This window comes from Prinia subflava, chromosome 34, assembly GCF_021018805.1.
Source record: "Prinia subflava isolate CZ2003 ecotype Zambia chromosome 34, Cam_Psub_1.2, whole genome shotgun sequence".
Lineage (NCBI taxonomy): Eukaryota > Metazoa > Chordata > Aves > Passeriformes > Cisticolidae > Prinia > Prinia subflava.
Window position 1 is genome coordinate 567726 of NC_086280.1, and position 17732 is coordinate 585457.

Below are 17732 nucleotides of genomic sequence, written 5' to 3' on the forward strand. Positions count from 1 at the left end.
TTCCCCAAATTTGAGCCATGCCAGGGCTGTCCCAAAGGTTCCAACAAAGATCCCAGGGCTGTCCCAAAGGTTCCAACGAAGCCTTTGTGAGGCAAAATCAGCTCAGTCAGGCCAGGGCCGAACCCTTGGCAACACCAGTAGGTTAAAATCCTAAATATAAACATAATTAAATATAAAATTCGGATGGATTTGGAGATGTGGGCTGTTTATCCTGTAAATATAACACTGGAAACTGCCCCGGGATCCCTGGAATGTCCAAGGTTGGAGCAGCCTGGGATAGTGGAAGGCGTCCCTGCCCAAGAAATGGGATGAGCTTCAAGGTCCCTTCCAGCCCAAACCATTCCATGACTCCATCAACAAAAAATCCTCATTTTTAGAGCTTCTTCCCCTCGGGATAACATCTTACTCCCGAGCAGGACCATGACAGAAAAGGCTGTTTGAGATTTCTAGGGATCTTTGAGGATCACTCATTCCCTGAGGACATTCCAACAGGAGACACAGCAGGCACCGAGGTCGGACAAAGGGAATCCCAGATTGACTGGAAAGCAGAATCCTTCATTATTACCCAGAAAAAGTCTTCACAAACACACCCGGGAAGCTTTGGGGATGAGGGGAATTGGACAATGCTATTGCAACCTGCAAAATAACATCCAAGAGCGTTGTTAGGATGCAAAGGCTCATTCCCTGCTGCCCTGGCTCGCTCCAGCCCCTTCCACAACAGCCACAAAATTCGGGTTAAATTCCTGTGATTCAACAGATACAGGACACAAAGCAGTGCTGAGATTTTGCTGAGGGATATTTTGGCATCTCAAAGTCACATTTCGGATTTTTTTTGTTTTCTTTTTCAGGGTAAAAAGGTGCAACTCTTCTGTCTGTGACACCAAGGGGAAAGAGGAATTCCTCCTGAAGCCCTGGGAATTCCAAATCCTTCTGCACTTGTTCCCTCACTGTTCCCTGGGAAGTTCCTGATCTTCACTCCCAGTTACATGGGAAGGAAATTAAACCTGTACCACACCTGCCCATTAAACTGCACTTAAAACAACAGGAATTAAACTCCTGTTTTATCTTCAGGCAGCAAGAGAGATCCAGGGTTACTGTCAGAAAATAAAACTTCTAACGTGCAGGTTGTGTCCAAGGAAAGGCACTGAGAGGACCAGAGAGGATTTAAAAGAAAATTTAAATTTCAAATTTCAGTTTTCCTACAGGAAACACGGGGTTTGAGTCACTTCTGCCCCTGAATTCCAAGCATAGTTCCTTCCACCTACTCAGGAATATTTCCAGAGTGATAACAGCAACTGAATCATACCCAGAGTGTTCCAAAGGAGAAGCTTGGAAAAACTTGGAATTCTTTTTTAACACACTTGCTCTTGGGGCAGTCACCAGAGCCACTGAATCCCAGATGGAGGTGATGAGACACTTTAAAAGAATCCAAGTGCTTGGGATTCTAAATTTCCTGCTTCTGAAATTTCCTATTGGATTTACACCATTTTCTACCACTTTGGACAGCACAAATTTCATTTTTTCCAAATTCCCTCGCTGCGCTTCAGAGCCAAATTTATTGCTAAAATTTCTCTCTATTGTCTTTTTTTCTTCTAATTCTACAATTTATCCTTCCCTTTTTCTGTTTCTCAGATTCATCCTCCCTCACCCAACGCTCTGAGCTTTCTTGTTTGATGTGATCCTGCTTTTCCCTTCCTGTTTCTTTTCAGCAGGAGGTGGAGGATGCTCAGCTCCACACAAGGAGCTTTCCAAGGACTGAGATTCTCCCAAATCCACACTCCCAACATTCAGAACAGACCCTGCAGGGTGGTGGGATGGGGAATTTTTGCTGCCTCATCACCCCCTCATCATTAATAATGCAAGAAAACGATTCCAGAGAATTGAACTCCTTGAAATGTCACCAAGGGGTGCCACATCTGCACAGCTTTCCCACTGCTAACAGGGCAGAAATCGCTAGAAATTCCATTTTCAGCACAGCAAATGAATCAAGGGCTGGAAAATCCTCCTTGGTCCCTGCAGGGCAGAAATCCCACAGCTGCACAGGAAATACCCAAAGGGTTTTACCCTCGATTTGGGAACTCACAGACATCTGGGACTGATTAATTAACTCCGTTAGGATCTGAGGAGGAAACTCAGCACTGTTTTCCCAAGCAGAAATAAGGAGGAGAGGATACATACAGCCACGATGAGGAAATCCAGCCAGCACCAGGCGTTGGTGAAGAATTTGACAAATCCATAGGCACACCACTTCAGCAGCATCTCCAGGATGAAAATGTAGGTGAACACCTTGTCTGCGTACTCCAGGATGGTCCTGATGGTTTTCCTCTGCTCGATGTAAATATCCTCAAAAGCCTGGGGATAACCAGGGGCTCGTGTCATTATATGGGATTTATTCCAGAGTTATTCCAGTTATATATGAGCTAAATATTTATATATATATAAATATATAAATCAAACATAGAAAATTGATTTTGTTTTGTTTTGGACTTGATGGTGCTGGAGGGTTTTTCTGACCTCAGTGATTCTGGGATTTTGTGATTCTGTGAAATCAGACATAAATAAAGGCTCACTTTTCCCCAGATCCTCACATTTCTAGTCAAACTAGGATCAGAGCCCAGATCTGAAGGCTTTGTTCTTCGTTTAAACTAAACTAAAAACATTAATAAATTAATAAAAGCTTTTGTACAGCACCACAAAGGAGTTGTGTTGTCTTCCAGGTAGGAATTCCCAGTTTGCTTTTCCCCAAATTTCCTGCACACAATTAAATTCCCCTGAGCCCAGCACCTCTGGACCACACATATCTGACTCACCAGAGCCCCGCTGCTCAGCAGGATCATGAAAATGATGAAAGTCTCAAACCAATTGTGCTCCACGATCAGGAAACAAGTTTTCCTCAAGGTCCACCACGACTTTCCCAGCCCCTCCTCAATATTGACCTGACAACACTTGCAGCGCTGCATACAGCCTGGAACAGGACACACCTTCACTCAGGAAACAGGAATTCAGGTAAAAACATTCAATTCTCACTGTCCAGAAGCAGTTTTGATGTTACCAACGTGAACCATTTTAACATGAGTTAAAACTTCTGCGTTCTTGAGGGTTTTAGGGTTGTTTCTCCACTGCTGTGCCTGTGACCAGAATTAACATCAATTTGGGAACAGATCAGCTCGTTCTATTTGGTGAGGTCCATGCTCTTGAGGAGGCAAATGGAAAACTTGCTGATAAAATAACCTTGAACCATTTAAAGCATCTTTGCCATGGGAATTCCTGTAACGGCTCTCGAAAGGCATTGAGGCCAGTTACAGGAAAGGAAAAGTACTCTGCTTCTAAGTGCTTCAGCCATCAGCTGGACAAAAATCATCTGGTTCTACTGCAGGTCATCTCTAATTCTTTATAAATTCCCCCTGTGAGGGTGCCCAGAGAATCTGGGGCTGCCCCTGGATCTCTGGAAGTGCCCAAGGTCAGGTTGGACAGGACTTGGAGCACCCTGGGGTAGTGGAAGTGGAATTTACCCCCTGCTCCCATAAATTTGGGGTAAATCTGGATGAGCTTTAGGGTCCCTTGAACACAAACTGTGGCACAAATCTGTGATTGACACCCCAGCAACGGCAGCTGCATCTCTGAGAGCTTCACTCTGCAAATTCCTCTGAGTTCGTGCACACCTTGAGATGAGCCAGCCCCGACCCAGGCTGACCTAACCTGAGGTGAGCCCAGAGCAGAGGGGTCCCTCAACACCCCAAAAGCCTCTTCCTTCCCTCACCTTCTGTGAAGCAGGCATCGGGGTCCAGGTACTCCTCTGGTGCCTCCACGGGGACCTCCTCCACTTCAGGCTTTATGTCGATGGTGCTGCCCTCGGAGGAGGAGGTCTCGTCGAGTTTCTGCAACACAAAACCCCAACCCAATCAATCATCATTCCCAACAAACATCAACTGTAGCTACTGGACACGAAATAAAAATGTTTGACTCCAGTCAGAAGGCAGAAGAGAATCAGAAGGCTTTATTTACAATTCATCCAGCCTTTTTAAAAAGACACATTATAGGTGCATTACTTAACCAGTGGAGACAGGTGTCCATCCCACAGCTCAATAATGTGTTTTTTAGTTATAAAAGGCTGGAATTAATTGTAATAAATCCTTCTGAGGTTGTTTTGCCTGCTGAAGTGCAGTCAGGCCTCTTCATTTGGTGTCCAACAGCGAGACAGAGCCCCCCATCTCCCCGCTGGGGCTCCCACCTCTTTGCTGCCGTCGGGGTCGGTGTCGCTGCTGAAATCCTCCGTGTTGAGGTTCTCGAAGTCGGACTCGCCCACGGCGATGGGCACGCGCACGGTGAGGTTGGGGTTGTTGATGAAGGACATGTGGTCCTCGTCGATGATGTACTTCTCCACGCTGCTGCCGATGCCGCTGGTGGTGCCGTTGCCGTTCTTGAGGAAGTCGATGTCGCGGTTGATGTCGGCGCCGGTGTGGTTGGCGATGCAGTTTGCCTTCTTGTCGTAGAGCTCGTCCAGGGGCTTCACCTCGTCGGCCTCGCGCTGTTTGAAGTGGGCCTGCATGAACTCCCGCACCTTGGCCTTGGTCCAGGCGATGCCCTTCTTGATGCGGATCACCGAGATCTGCAGGTTGTTCATCTCGCCGTCGTCGTCCGTCGCCGCCAGGTTGTCGGCGCTGAAGGAGCTCAGCAGCAGGGCCAGGAACAGGTTCAGCACCTGGAAGGGGAGAGGCGGTGCTGGGCTGACACACCAAAGGGGGGGAGATTCCCAAAGCTGCTCGAGCCCTGCTGGTGCTGAGGAGCTGTCTCCAAAACGAGCTCAGGTGTCCTACAGACTCATCCAGGTGCCCAAAATTTGAGGTAGGAGACCCTGTTCGAGGTATGAGACCCTGATGCTGCAGAGCTGTCCCCAAAAGCAGCCCTGGTGTCCCACAGACTCATCCAGGTGCCCAAGGTTTGAGGTAGGAGACCCTGATGCTGCAGAGCTGTCCCCAAAAGCAGCCCTGGTGTCCCACAGACTCATCCAGGTGCCCAAGGTTTGAGGTAGGAGACCCTGATGCTGCAGAATTGTCTCTAGAACTAGATCTGGTGCAGCACAAACTCATGCAGGTGCCCAAGGTTTGAGGTAGGAGACCCTGATGCTGAGGAACTGTCCCCAAAAGCAGCTCAGGTGTCCCACAGACTCATGCAGGTGCCCAAGGTTCCAGGTAGGAGACCCTGATGCTGCAGACAGTTCCCTGACCAGGGACCCTGGTGCAGCACACGGCTCTGAGGTGTCCCGGGGGTCCCTGGATCGAGCCCCTTGCAGATGTCAGAGAGGGGTTTAATCCCCACGGGGTTTTAATTCAGCTTTACTGATTTAGTCCCATCTCTGCCTCAAAGAAAAAGGGGAAATCTCAGCATTTTGAGTGATTGCTCCCAGCTTGATTGCCTCGCCCACATTCAGTGACCATCCCGAGTGATTTTACAGAAACCCTTTGGAAGACAGGGCCCCTCAGAGAGAGCTCACAACCACTCTGAAGAATTGTGACTGTTCACGGGACTTCAATTCCTGCTCACATTTTCCTCCAAGGACTTTTCTTTGCCAAATTTAAGGCCAGAAGGAACCATCAAGATCTGGTCCAGCCTCCCACACAGCAGCACCTCATGACTGAGCCAGTGGGCAGCTTTTAGAGGAAACCTCCATCCCCATTTAACACTTCAGGACCTTCCCCGGGCACCGAATTATTTCATTTGCTGGCAATTAAAATGATAGGTTTTGGTTATTTTAGCTTCTTTTTCCCCTCGGGTCAGGTGTAGGTCTGTCCCCTTTGGCTGAGGCTTTCATGCCTTCAGCTTTTATTGCAAAATGCTTTATTTAGGGGTGACTGTTTAAGGCCCTCATGGAGCAGAGAATTTCTTTAGCACTTGTTTAGCACTGAGAACTTCTTTTACCAAAATCTGTGGGAATATTGACACCTCAAAGGCCAAGAGGGGACCTCCACAGAGACTCACAAACCATCACTCCCTCATCCTGGGCTCTCCCCGAGTCCTACCCCACCCCAAAAGAGGCAACCAAAGAAATCCCATCAGTAACCATTTTACTGACCACTAAATTTCCGATGACCATGACCATCATGAAGACAATCAAGCACATGGCCTGTCCCGCCACTTCCATACAATCCCACATGGTCTCAATCCACTCCCCACACAACACACGGAAGACAATAAGGAAGGAGTGGAAGAAATCGTGCATGTGCCAGCGGGGTAGCTCACACTCCGGATTGATCTTGCAGACACACTCCTTGTAGCTTTTGCCAAAGAGCTGCATCCCCACCACGGCGAAGATGAACACGATGATGGCCAGCACCAAGGTCAGATTCCCCAAGGCACCCACCGAGTTACCAATGATTTTTATCAGCATGTTCAGGGTGGGCCAGGACTTGGCCAGTTTGAAGACTCTCAGCTGGAAGAGAAAGAAAACAAAATTAATAAACCTTAAATAAAGAGGAAAACGAGGCTGAACTTCCTAAACAACAACTATCTTGTGTTTTACACAAGGTAAGTCCGTGCTACTGAGGTATCAGAGAATGTTTAACCTTTCTGGAAATTTGGGCTGATTTTATTTTGTACTTTGTTATTCCCCACATGCTGATCTCCCTTCCCAAAGGAGAAGTCACCCTTCCCTGTCCATGGGCTCAGAAAGAGCAGTCACAAAGGAAGAAGAGACCATAAAAAATGGCACCACTACATCTCTGTCCTCCCCAAACCCAGAAAAAAATGCGTTTCCTTGTCCTGTGTAAAGGGGAAAAAATTCCTTCTGTGTGGGAAGAGCTGGAGCTGTGTCAGGGAAGGGAGAGGGTGGATATCAGGAGAAGGTTCTTCCCCTGGCTGGGCACTGAACAGGGAATGCCAGGGCTCAAAGGAGGTTTGGAAACGCTCCCAGGCACAGGGTGGGATTGCTGGGGTGTCTGTGCAGGGCCAGGGGCTGCACTGGATGCTCCTCGTGGCTCCCTCCAGCTCAGGACACTCCACAATTCTCTGATTCTGTACCCCCACAATAACAACACTGAGAAAGAGCTGGAACACGGAATACCAATCGGAAAGATCGCAGCACGGAGAGTCCTTCCACATCTGCCAGACTCAGCTCCATCAAACTGAGGGAGACAATGAACCCATCAAAGATGTTCCAGCCCTCTTGGAAATAATAGTACGGATCCATTGCAATGAGCTTGAGGAACATTTCCGCCGTGAAAATCCCGGTGAAAACCTGGAGCGGGGAGGAGAGGCAGACACAAGAACAGGCAAAGAGTCACTCTGGGTTAATTTTCTGATCTCCAGGCTAAGTCCTGACAATTCTGATTCTAAATCCCAGCCCACATCAAAAATCCAGCAGGAGCAGAGCTGTGGGAGCATTTGGCACTGGCCTCTTACCAGATTCCCCACGGAGAGCACGTGCTCGAACTCGGGGGTCATGGGGTGGTGCTCCATGGCCATGAAGAGCGTGTTCAGCACGATGCAGATGGTGATGGCCAAGTCCACGAAAGGATCCATGACAATCAAGTTCACGATCTCCTTCAGCTTCATCCAGTACGGGTGGCACTCCCAGATCAGGAAGGTGTTGGCAAATTTGTACCAGCAAGGGGGACACTTCCTCTGGGACTCCTCCAGCTCTGCAGGGACAAAACAAAACAGAGTTTAGGTTTTATCTCGGAGGATGAAGGATTACAGAGCTGTGAAATTTGTGAAAACGGCCACGGGAGAAGAGCTGGGTCAAGTTTGTGGGCAGGAAATTCCTCATGGCAAGGGTGGCCAGGGAGGTTTGGAGTGCCCATCCCTGGGGGTGTCCCAGGAATGACAGGATGTGGCTCTTGATGACTCTGGAGCTCTTTTCCAACCTCAAGAATCCTTGGATTTTATGATTTTACTGAGTTTCACGACTTCTCCTTTGTCCCTACACAACATCTGTGCCAGGTCACCACAACTGCAGCTCCCACCCTGTGCCTCAGCCCCTCCAGGACAATTCCATGCAAATCATTCCAAATGAAGGGCTGTATTTAATTCAGAACTGATCAAGGTAAAACAGCTAAAACCCAAGTTACAGATCCCAAACTGCCTTCGGTGCCAGTTTTTAAATAACTGAGATGGATTCTGTGCTGAGCACAGACACGGTCTAAAAGAGGAAAGAGATGACATAATGCTGCAAAGGATTTTCATCAGGAATAACCTGATTAAGACTAACTGCATCCATTTACAGAAATCAAACACAGAAATGCTGTGTCCATTTTTGTTTTTACACTGGCTTATCTCAAGTGCTTAGGGGAAAAAAAACCATATAAACGAGGAACTGCACCCATTTTTTGACTTGCTGGTCCCAGTCAGGCTGTGCAGCTGTGCACCCTCACCTTTCATTTTTTTATGGGAAGGGAAAGGACCACCGTGCTCTCCTTCCCATTGGCTCTCTGGTTGCTTGGTATTCAGTTGCCTTGGAATTTCTGAAGTTAAAAAGAGGCCCCGGCGCTGGAGCCCGTAGGCGTTTGCGCAGGAGGGGAGCGGCAGCGAAACCCTGCTCTGTTTCTAAGTATATTTCAGTTTTATCCCATTTTATTGCAGGAGACAGCAGGAATTTGAGATCACCGGCCGCGCGTGGCTGCTGTTCATGAGTTCCTGCTGGCTCCTGCTTAACACGTTGGGAAATCTCTTCTCCACTGCTGTCCATTCCAGAATCCCCACTGCCCAGCAGCCCCTTTCTGCCCCTTTCTGCCCCTTTTTTCTGGCACATTGCAGCTCTCAGGGCAGCTCCAATCCTTCCCTCCCACGGGATGGAGCAAAGGAAAGTCCCTCCTGTGCCTGGGAGAGGAGAGAAGGCAGAACATCCACACCTGACACTCCTCTGACCTCCACACTGCATCCTCTTCACTGTGAACTCTTTATTTACAACTCTTTGCTGCCTCTGCCTCCATCTCTATGCAACTCATGAAGTAAAATAAAGTCTAATAAATATTTCTTTATTAATACAGATCTGAAAGAAGGAGATTTAGGGAAAACCACGCATGAACACGTGCTGCTCTAAAGCAGGGGGAGCTGAATTCCACCAGACCAGGCTGCTCCAAGCCTTGCCCAACCTGTCCCTGGACACTTCCAGGAATGGGGCAACTCCTCTGAGCAACCCCAGGGAAGAATTCCTTCCCAATATCCCACCCACCTCTGCCCTCTGGCAGTGAGGAGCCTTTCCCCGTGTCCTGAGCCTCCAGCCCTTTGTCCAAAGTCCACCCCCAGCTCTCTGGGAGCCCTTCCAGGGCCTCAGGAGTCTCCTCTTTAATCCCCAAATCACACCTACCCTCCACAAGGGTGTTGGTCAAGCCGGTCATGACGCTGTTGGTGCGATCCTTCCTCCCGTAGGACGCGTTCACCTGATCCATGGAGACCAGCAGAGACCCACCAGGCTTCTTCCTGATCTCGATTTCCGTGGTGCCCTGGAAAATTCAGGTGGTGATGAGTACTTGAGTCTTCTCCCTTACACACTCTGCAGCACTTAGTCTGCATTTCCATATTCCGCATTTTTATATTCTCTGTATCCCTCTGTCCTTCCCACCTTCCTGCAGTATCTAAGTGGTCAAACCAAAACTCAGGCCCTTTTTTTTCTGTTGGACCAGTGCTCTGCAGCCTTAGACAAATTACTGTGTTTTAGTGAGAGTTTCTAATTACGTACGATGTAATTTATTCTCTGTGCTTTGGACTGTTGAGTTTGGGAAGGAAGCAAATGGGCACGGGGAGTTTGAGGTATTTATCATTGTTGAGTTTGGGAAGGAAGGAAAGGAAGCAGGGGAGAGGAGGGAGAGGAGGGAGAGGAGGGAGAGGAGGGTGGAGAGGGTGGAGAGGGTGGAGAGGGTGGAGAGGGTGGAGAGGGAGGAGAGGAAGAAGAGGAAGAAGAGAAGGAAGAGAAAGAAGAGGAAGAAGAGGAAGAAGAGAAAGAAGAGGAAGAAGAGGAAGAAGAGAAAGAAGAGGAAGAAGAGGAAGAAGAGAAGGAAGAGAAAGAAGAGGAAGAAGAGGAAGAAGAGAAAGAAGAGGAAGAAGAGAAAGAAGAGGAAGAAGAGGAAGAAGAGGAAGAAGAGGAAGAAGAGAAAGAAGAGGAAGAAGAGGAAGAAGAGGAAGAAGAGGAAGAAGAGGAAGAAGAGGAAGAAGAGGAAGGAGAGGAAGGAGAGGAAGGAGAGGAAGGAGAGGAAGGAGAGGAAGGAGAGAAAGAAGAGGAAGAAGAGGAAGAAGAGAAAGAAGAGGAAGAAGAGAAAGGAGAGGAAGGAGAGGAAGGAGAGGAAGGAGAGGAAGGAGAGGAAGGAGAGGAAGGAGAGGAAGGAGAGGAAGGAGAGGAAGGAGAGAAAGAAGATGAAGAAGAGGAACAAGAGGAAGAAGAGAAAGAAGAGGAAGAAGAGAAAGAAGAGGAAGAAGAGGAAGAAGAGGAAGAAGAGGAAGAAGAGGAAGAAGAGGAAGAAGAGGCAGAAGAGGAGCACGCCCGCCCCGCCCCGCACCTCGGGCAGGATGCGGCCGCCGGGCATGCTGGAGGGCGGCCCGCCGATGAGCGACACGACGCCGTTGCAGTCGACGGTGCTGTTCCTCTTGACGCCGCGGCGCAGCGCGGGGAAGATGCGCGACGAGCGGCTGCCCACGCTGTAGCCGCTGTAGCCGCTGTAGCTGCTGCGCCGGTCGCGGCCCCGGATGGGGATGAAGAGCGAGTCCCTCCTGCCCTCGCTCTCCTCCACCGTGCTGTGCTCGTCGTCGGCGAACTCGTTCTCCGAGCCCGGGTCGCGGAAGCGGCTCTTGTAGCTGAAGATGCTGCTCTTGCTGTTGTGGCGCGAGAGGAAAGGGGAGCCCGGGATGCTGAGGAGAGACTGGGGGAGAGAAACGGGGACGAACGGGGTGAGCAGGGTGGATGGTGAGGGTGGGACTGGAAATTGGTCTGAATTTGAAGCCAGGGCTGGAACAGAGCGATGTACGATACAACCAATGTGGTTCAAACATACGTTCTCCTCTTTATTCCCTCTTTATTCCCGAGGGTGGAACTGAAAATTGGTGTGAATTGGTGAATGCCTGCTTGAGCTGCCTCTCCATGGAGGAGTTTCCTGGTTGAATCCCTCAGAACAATTCCAGGAGAACTGAGTGTGTGAGAGCCACAAAACTGGGGCTTAAGAGCTCTCCTGACCCAACATTGTTTAGGACAGTGGCCAGATCCCTTGAGGTGCCCACAGGAATTTAAAGCAGGATATTACCCTGATAATAATAATAATAATAATAATAATAATAATAATAATAATAATAATAATAATAATGAAAGAAAATATAATAATAATAACAATAATATCAATAATAACAACAATAACAATAACAATAACAACAACAACAACAACAACAACAATAATAATAATAATAATAATAATAATAATAATAACAATAATAATAATAATACTACTACCCTGACCTCAAGCAACCACAAACATCAATGAGGGAACAGAAAACTTACCTGGTTCATGATGGAGAACTTCCTTCCCAGCCTGTTATCGGGCAGCCTGAAGGCTTTCCTCCTCATGCCATCCTCAGACTCCGACTTGAACACCTTCTCATTGTCACACTTCTCGTCCCCTTCCGACAGCTCCTTGTCCTTCCTCTTCTTCCTGCGGTTGCGGCGCTCCTTGGCGCTCTTGGAGCTGAGCTTGGAGATCTCCGAGGAGCTGCGGGACATCCTCCCTCCACCATCATCCTCCACGGCCTCTTCGGACACTGTCCCCGCCGAGGTGACCATGGCGGCGGCCTGGGGGGCAGGCAGGGCAAGGAAAAATAAATCACATTTTCCCACCTTTAATGCTCTGTTTTCTGCTTTAAAAAAGGGTTGGGTTTAATGCACCTGCAAAAATAAATCCCATCTTTCCGTGGTTTATGCTCCACACCCTGCCTGAACAAAGGGTTTCGGTTAATGCACCTGGAAAAATAAATCCCATCTTTCCATGGTTTATGCTCCGTTTTCTGCTTTAAGAAAGGGTTTGGTTTAATGCACCTGGAAAAATAAATCCCATCTTTCCATGGTTTATGCTCTGTTTTCTGCTTTAAGAAAGGATTTGGCTTAAAGCACCTGAGTTAAAGACTTTGGGGCAGGACTGAGATGTTTGTTCTCTCCTTGGAAGAAGCTTGCAGCCAGAATTTGTTAGGATTTTTACAGTCTGCTTGTGCAGGTGGTAAAATCAGAGTCTCTGGCCACCTCACCACCCTCACACCGAGGAATTTATTTATTTTTCCTCTCTCACCTGTGCTTCCTCCTGTTGCTTTTTCAGCTGTTCCAACATGGCCTTGAACTCGGCCTCCTTCTGCTCGGCCTCCTCCAGCGTGGCCTGGTTCTGCTCCTCGTAGGCCATGGCCACCACGGCCAGGATCAGGTTCACCAGGTAGAAGGAGCCCACGAAGATCACCAGCACAAAGAAAATCATGTAGGTTTTTCCTGCCGCTCGTAAGGTCTGCAGGAGGAGGAGGAGGAGGATGGCAGAGGGGTCAGAAAATGGAAATGGAAACAACTCCAGGCCTCCCTGAGGTGAGGTGCAGCAGCTGAACCCACGGTTCTTGAGCTGAGTGTTTGTGAGAAAACCCAGCAGTGCTGGAAATTCCACAGCTCAGCATTTCCCCTGAAAGCACAAAAGGGGACATCCACCTCCTTCCCCCCTCAAGGGAACATCCAACAAACTGGAGAGGATTCGGAGGCACAGGTGAAACCCAACGCTCAGAGTCCCTTAAACAAACCAAACCGAGGAAAAGCTGCTCCAGCAAGGTCCCCAAGCACCCCTGAGGTCACGGGAGAACTCCCTGCCCTGCAAAGAGCCCGAGCAGCCTCTGTGAGCAGAGCTGAACACCCACAGCCCCCTCCTGAATCCATTCCCAGCTCAGCTGGACCCCCCAGCCCTTCTGGAGCTGAGCCCACACCTGCTGCCAGGTGATGTCCCCTTCCAGGTGATGTCCCCTTCCAGGTGATGTCCCCTTCCAGGTGATGTCCCCTTCGTCCCCTCCCCAAATCAAACCTCACTGGGCAGCTCTGCTGGCATCACTCCTTCCCAGAGCAGGAATAAAACAAAGCTTCTCCCACTTCCCTCTCCTGCTTCACCCCCAAACTCTCCCCACGTGCAACAACACCCGAGACAAAGGTTTTACTCACTAATTGATACAAGTTTTCCCAAAAGTCCTGAGTCATAAGGCGAAACAAAGCCAGGAAAGCCCAGCTGAAGGTGTCGAAGCTGGTGTAGCCGTAGTTGGGGTTCCGTCCTGCCTTCATGCACGTGTACCCCTCTGGACATTGGCTGGGGAGGGGACAAGAGCCAGGTCAGGGCTCTCAGTGCCACCACCCTCCCAAAAAACAGCAGCAGGGAAGGCAAGGGTGGCAGAGAGAGGTGGGATTTGAGGAGAACCAGAGCTGCAAGGAGCAGCTTCTCCTTCAGAGTCAGCCCAGAGCAGGAGCTTGGGCCAGAAACGTGTTCAGAGCTGAAGGCTGGGCTGAATGTAATAAAATAAAAATAAAAACCAACAGCACAGGGAAAATTCCCATTTCTGAGCCTCCATCCACCCTCCTCTGATGATTTTTGTGATTGGATTCAGAGGGAAATAATGGCACTGGTAGGCAGCCCTGCCTCCTGACAGGGAAAATGTCCCTTCCACTAAATCAGCAATGGATTCGGGATTAGATTAAGAAAATTGAAACCAGAACCAACAGAGGAATATTCCAAATCTATTCCAGGTAACATCAGTGATAACTGATTGCTGGTGAAGCTCAGCACTCACCCTGCATCCGAGCTGTTCCCACAGAGCAAAGGGTCGGGGGCACCGGGGATGATGTAAAAATTTGCTGAAGGTGAAAAAGAAGAGATTAAATTCACACCCATACGGAGTTAGGGGGTTTAACAGACTGTAACACTATTAAAACCTTCACTTAAAAGCCCCCCCAAAACCACTGCTGTGATATTTATCAGTAAAAATATATTTTTAACAAATTATTTAGCTAAAGGAGCTCATCCAAACCCTTCTAATGGATAACTCTAATTGATAATCCTTCTAACTCAACCAGGAACATTTCAACAAGGTCAGAGCCAAAAAGAAAACTGGAAAAACTTCTGCACATGGGGTTTTTTTCTATAAAAACCTCACACACACAGCCTGAGCCACGCTGGAACTGCACTGGAGCCAAGGCAGGAGGTTTTAGGAGCCTCAGAAATACAGAAATACCTACACATATTATTGGTGTACTCCTCCCAGTCAAAGCCCCTGGAGCCGTTGTCCAGGAAAGTCTCGTTCACATTAATTGGCCAAATCACACATTTGTTCCTTAAATTGCCCATGAAGAGCTGGAGCCCAATGAGGGCAAAGACACTGAGACAGAAAACTGTGAGGATCATCACGTCCGAGAGCTTCTTCACAGACTGGATGAGGGCACCCACGATGGTCTTCAGGCCTGTGGGGAGGGAATAAAGACCAGAGCTCACTCCTGGGGAGGGAAAACGCACTGAAAATCCAAATTAATGCAGGTCTGAGGGTGGGGAAGGTCGTGGCTGTAAATGGTGAGGGATCCCGGGAATAATTGTGTGTCAGGACAACGCTGGGGCGGAGGTGAGGGATGGTCAGGACAAACCAAAATCCCAATTTTTGTCCCTGAAAATGCCTCAGCCTCCCAGCAGGACTGTGCAATGTGAGGAGTCACTTCCCCCACACACTTTTGTCAAACGAGGATCAATCAAATTTGGATTTGCTGCCACAAAACCCCTGGTGGGGTTCAGCTCGTGGGCTACAACAACTCCCAGAGATCAAATTCCTTTTAATTCTCCACATTTTGGGTTTCTCCTGCTCACCTAAACTCTCTCAGCACTTCCCTTCCCCTGCAGGAGCAGAATCTTCCCTTTCAGTGGTGGCTTTGAAACCAGGGCAGGGTTTCACCCAGTAAATTTGGGATTTACTGAGCCTGCTGGGATCATGAAAAACTCAAATATTCCCAAAGGAATCCTGCTGGTTTCCCCACATCTGCTCCCTGAGAGGCAGAACATCAAATTCTGGTGATATTTCCCATTTTTTATCTTGTCTCAAACACACTTTAATTCTAGTTATTGGCAGAAGGTGTAGATGGCACTCGAAACACTCAAATGAGATTCTCAGCAGCTCAGCACAGAGGGAAAAATTCCCATTCCATGTGCTGAAGCAGAAGGGGAACTCCTTTAGATTTTATTATTCAGTGTGTTCCAAAAATCACCTTTTCCTTGTGAATTGACAGTGGTAAATAAAACCCATAAAGAGCACTTTATGCTTTCATATTAAATAACCCAAAAACCCAATTATTCAGACTTTTATTTTTTCAGATTTTTTTTTTTACATTCCTCCTGCTGTCACAAAATGGAGGAGGGGGCCAAGATTTGTGGTGCAGAAACACACCTGGACAACCCTGCCCCAAAAAATGGATATAAAATCCCAAAGTTTTGCCATTTCAGGTACGTTTTGACATTTCAAAGTTTTGACATTTCCAAGTTTTGACATTTCAGTGCCAAACAGGATCCCCTTGGCTGTGTGTGGCAAACCACCCCTTTCATTCAATCCGAACAGGCAGCAAATCACCCCTCTAACAAAAATCACATTAAAAACGTGCTGAATTTAGCAGGGCTCAAAAAAATTTAGCAGGGCTTAAAAAAGCAAAACACAGGCAAAAAAACTGATTTTTAACACCGATGCTTCTCCTCTGAGCAAGGCACTTTTATTCCCTGGAGCAAAACCACCCCTCAGACCCACTGTAAATAATCCAAATCCGCTCTGAAAAATCACCAGACGTGAAGGGAGGCTCAGGAGGAACAGCGGGAGCATCATCATCATCATCATCATCATCATCATCATCATCATCATCATCATCATCATCATCACCATCATCATCACCATCATCACCATCATCACCACCATGCACAACAGGCGGGTGCAGCCGATGGGGTTGGCAGTCTGGGATGGCACTAAAGGGATGTGCCCTAAAATTCCACAGGAAAGCAGAAACCACCACTCTGATTTTTTGGGTTTTCAGGTGTTTTGGGCTATTTTAGGGTGTTTGGGGTCTGGTTTTTGGGGAGTTGGGGAGTTTTGAGCTATTTTAGGGTGTTTGGGGTCTGGTTTTTGGGGGAGTTTTGAGCTATTTTAGGGTGTTTGGGGTCTGGTTTTTGGGGGAGGTTTGGTGACACCCAGCTGGGTTAAAAGTGCAGGAGCAGCTTTGGGAAGGGGGGTCCTGCCAAGTCCAGTTCTGGGGTGGCTCAGGAAATGGGCAGAAATGTTTAAATCTTGGTTGGGTTTTGTTCTGCTGCTTCACCAAATTATTCCTAAAACAACCCCAAAACCACTGACAATAACAGGGTGAGTCCCTGAGCTAGAAACTGCTCAGCCTGAGGAGGAGCCTGATCCCTTTCAGCTGGAATTAAACTTTTAAACCTGGCTTTAATTTCAGAGATCAGTAAGAAATGTGCATACAAAGACAGAAAAATATGGAATAACAGCCTGTTCACCCCGTAATTTGCTGGCCCAGGAGCCTTCATTTCCAACTGCTTTGTTCCACAGACTGCAAATCCCATCCAAAAAAATCCCAATTTGTGAGGGATGGGCAGTGCAGGAGGGGAAGGGGAAATACAGAGAGGGGAGGCACACGCAAGCCCAGCCTTCAAACAAATGGTTTTTAATTCTCACCTGGAATTACAGAGATAGTTTTCAAAGCTCGGAGAACTCTGAAAGTTCTCAATGCTGAGACATTCCCAAGGTCCACAAACTCTGTGACATATCTGCAATGAGGGAGGTCACACACAAAAAACAAAAAAACGAAACAAAACAAAAAAACCACCATGACAATACACACACCAAAAAAATAAAACACCAACTACGGGACAAAGCAATAACGTCACTCACAGGGGCCTGCACCCGACAGCTAAACACCAACGGGGGCCGCCTTACCTGGAATTACAGAAATAGTTTTCAAAGCTCTCAGAACCCTGAAAGTGCGCAGAGCTGAAACATTGCCTAGGTTTACAAACTCTGTTATATACCTGCAGAATTAAACCAGAGTTAATGGCACCGTCGGGCTCGCCTGGCTTTGCACAAACTGTCTGCTCGTGGGAAAAAATGAGATTTTTGTGGTTTCAAACGCTGCAGAGCTGGGAACAGAGAGGGGAAGGTAAAAGGGATTGAAATGTTTGTGCTCCTCAGGCAGCGGGCCCAGGTGGGGACACGTCCTCACCTGGAATCAGGAGTGTCCTGAGCAGGAAGGGACCCACAGGATCATCCGAGCCCTGCTCAGACCCCTAAAAATGCCTTAAAATGCCTAAAAAAGCCTAAAAATGCATTAAAAATGCCTAAAAATGTCTAAAAATGCCTAAAAAATGCCTGAAAATGCATAAAAATGCACAAAAAAGCCTAAAAAATGCCTAAAAATGTCTAAAAATGCCTAAAAATGCCTAAAAATGTCTAAAAATGTCTAAAAATGCCTAAAAAATGCCTAAAAATGCCTAAAAAAGCCTAAAAATGCCTAAAAATGCCTAAAAATGCCTAAAAATGCCTAAAAGTGCCTTAGAAAATCCCTAAAAAATGCCTAAAAATGCCTAAAAATGCCTAAAAATGCCTAAAAAGGTTTTTTGGAAGGACAAATCCCCTCTGAAGTGTCTTAAATACTCCATCCACAGCATCAGACCTCATCTGTGCCTCTGGACTAGAGCTGAAGTTGTGGCCAGGAAGAAATT

At 47.9% G+C, this 17732-nt stretch overlaps 1 protein-coding gene across 1 annotated transcript in view; it reads right to left on the bottom strand.

The window, feature by feature from the left end:
• Positions 1 to 17732, bottom strand: part of SCN8A (sodium voltage-gated channel alpha subunit 8) — a 52531-nt gene that overhangs the window by 12291 nt on the left and 22508 nt on the right. The window contains exons 6-20 of the mRNA XM_063421035.1: positions 16690 to 16781; positions 14219 to 14440; positions 13774 to 13837; positions 13154 to 13295; positions 12258 to 12464; positions 11480 to 11767; positions 10491 to 10850; positions 9305 to 9440; positions 7399 to 7637; positions 7061 to 7234; positions 6074 to 6430; positions 4232 to 4702; positions 3761 to 3878; positions 2811 to 2965; positions 2179 to 2352 (exon numbers count right to left, since the gene is read on the bottom strand). Of these exons, the coding sequence (XP_063277105.1) occupies positions 2179 to 2352; positions 2811 to 2965; positions 3761 to 3878; positions 4232 to 4702; positions 6074 to 6430; positions 7061 to 7234; positions 7399 to 7637; positions 9305 to 9440; positions 10491 to 10850; positions 11480 to 11767; positions 12258 to 12464; positions 13154 to 13295; positions 13774 to 13837; positions 14219 to 14440; positions 16690 to 16781 (3199 nt within the window). The remainder of the gene's footprint in view (positions 1 to 2178; positions 2353 to 2810; positions 2966 to 3760; positions 3879 to 4231; positions 4703 to 6073; positions 6431 to 7060; positions 7235 to 7398; positions 7638 to 9304; positions 9441 to 10490; positions 10851 to 11479; positions 11768 to 12257; positions 12465 to 13153; positions 13296 to 13773; positions 13838 to 14218; positions 14441 to 16689; positions 16782 to 17732) is intronic.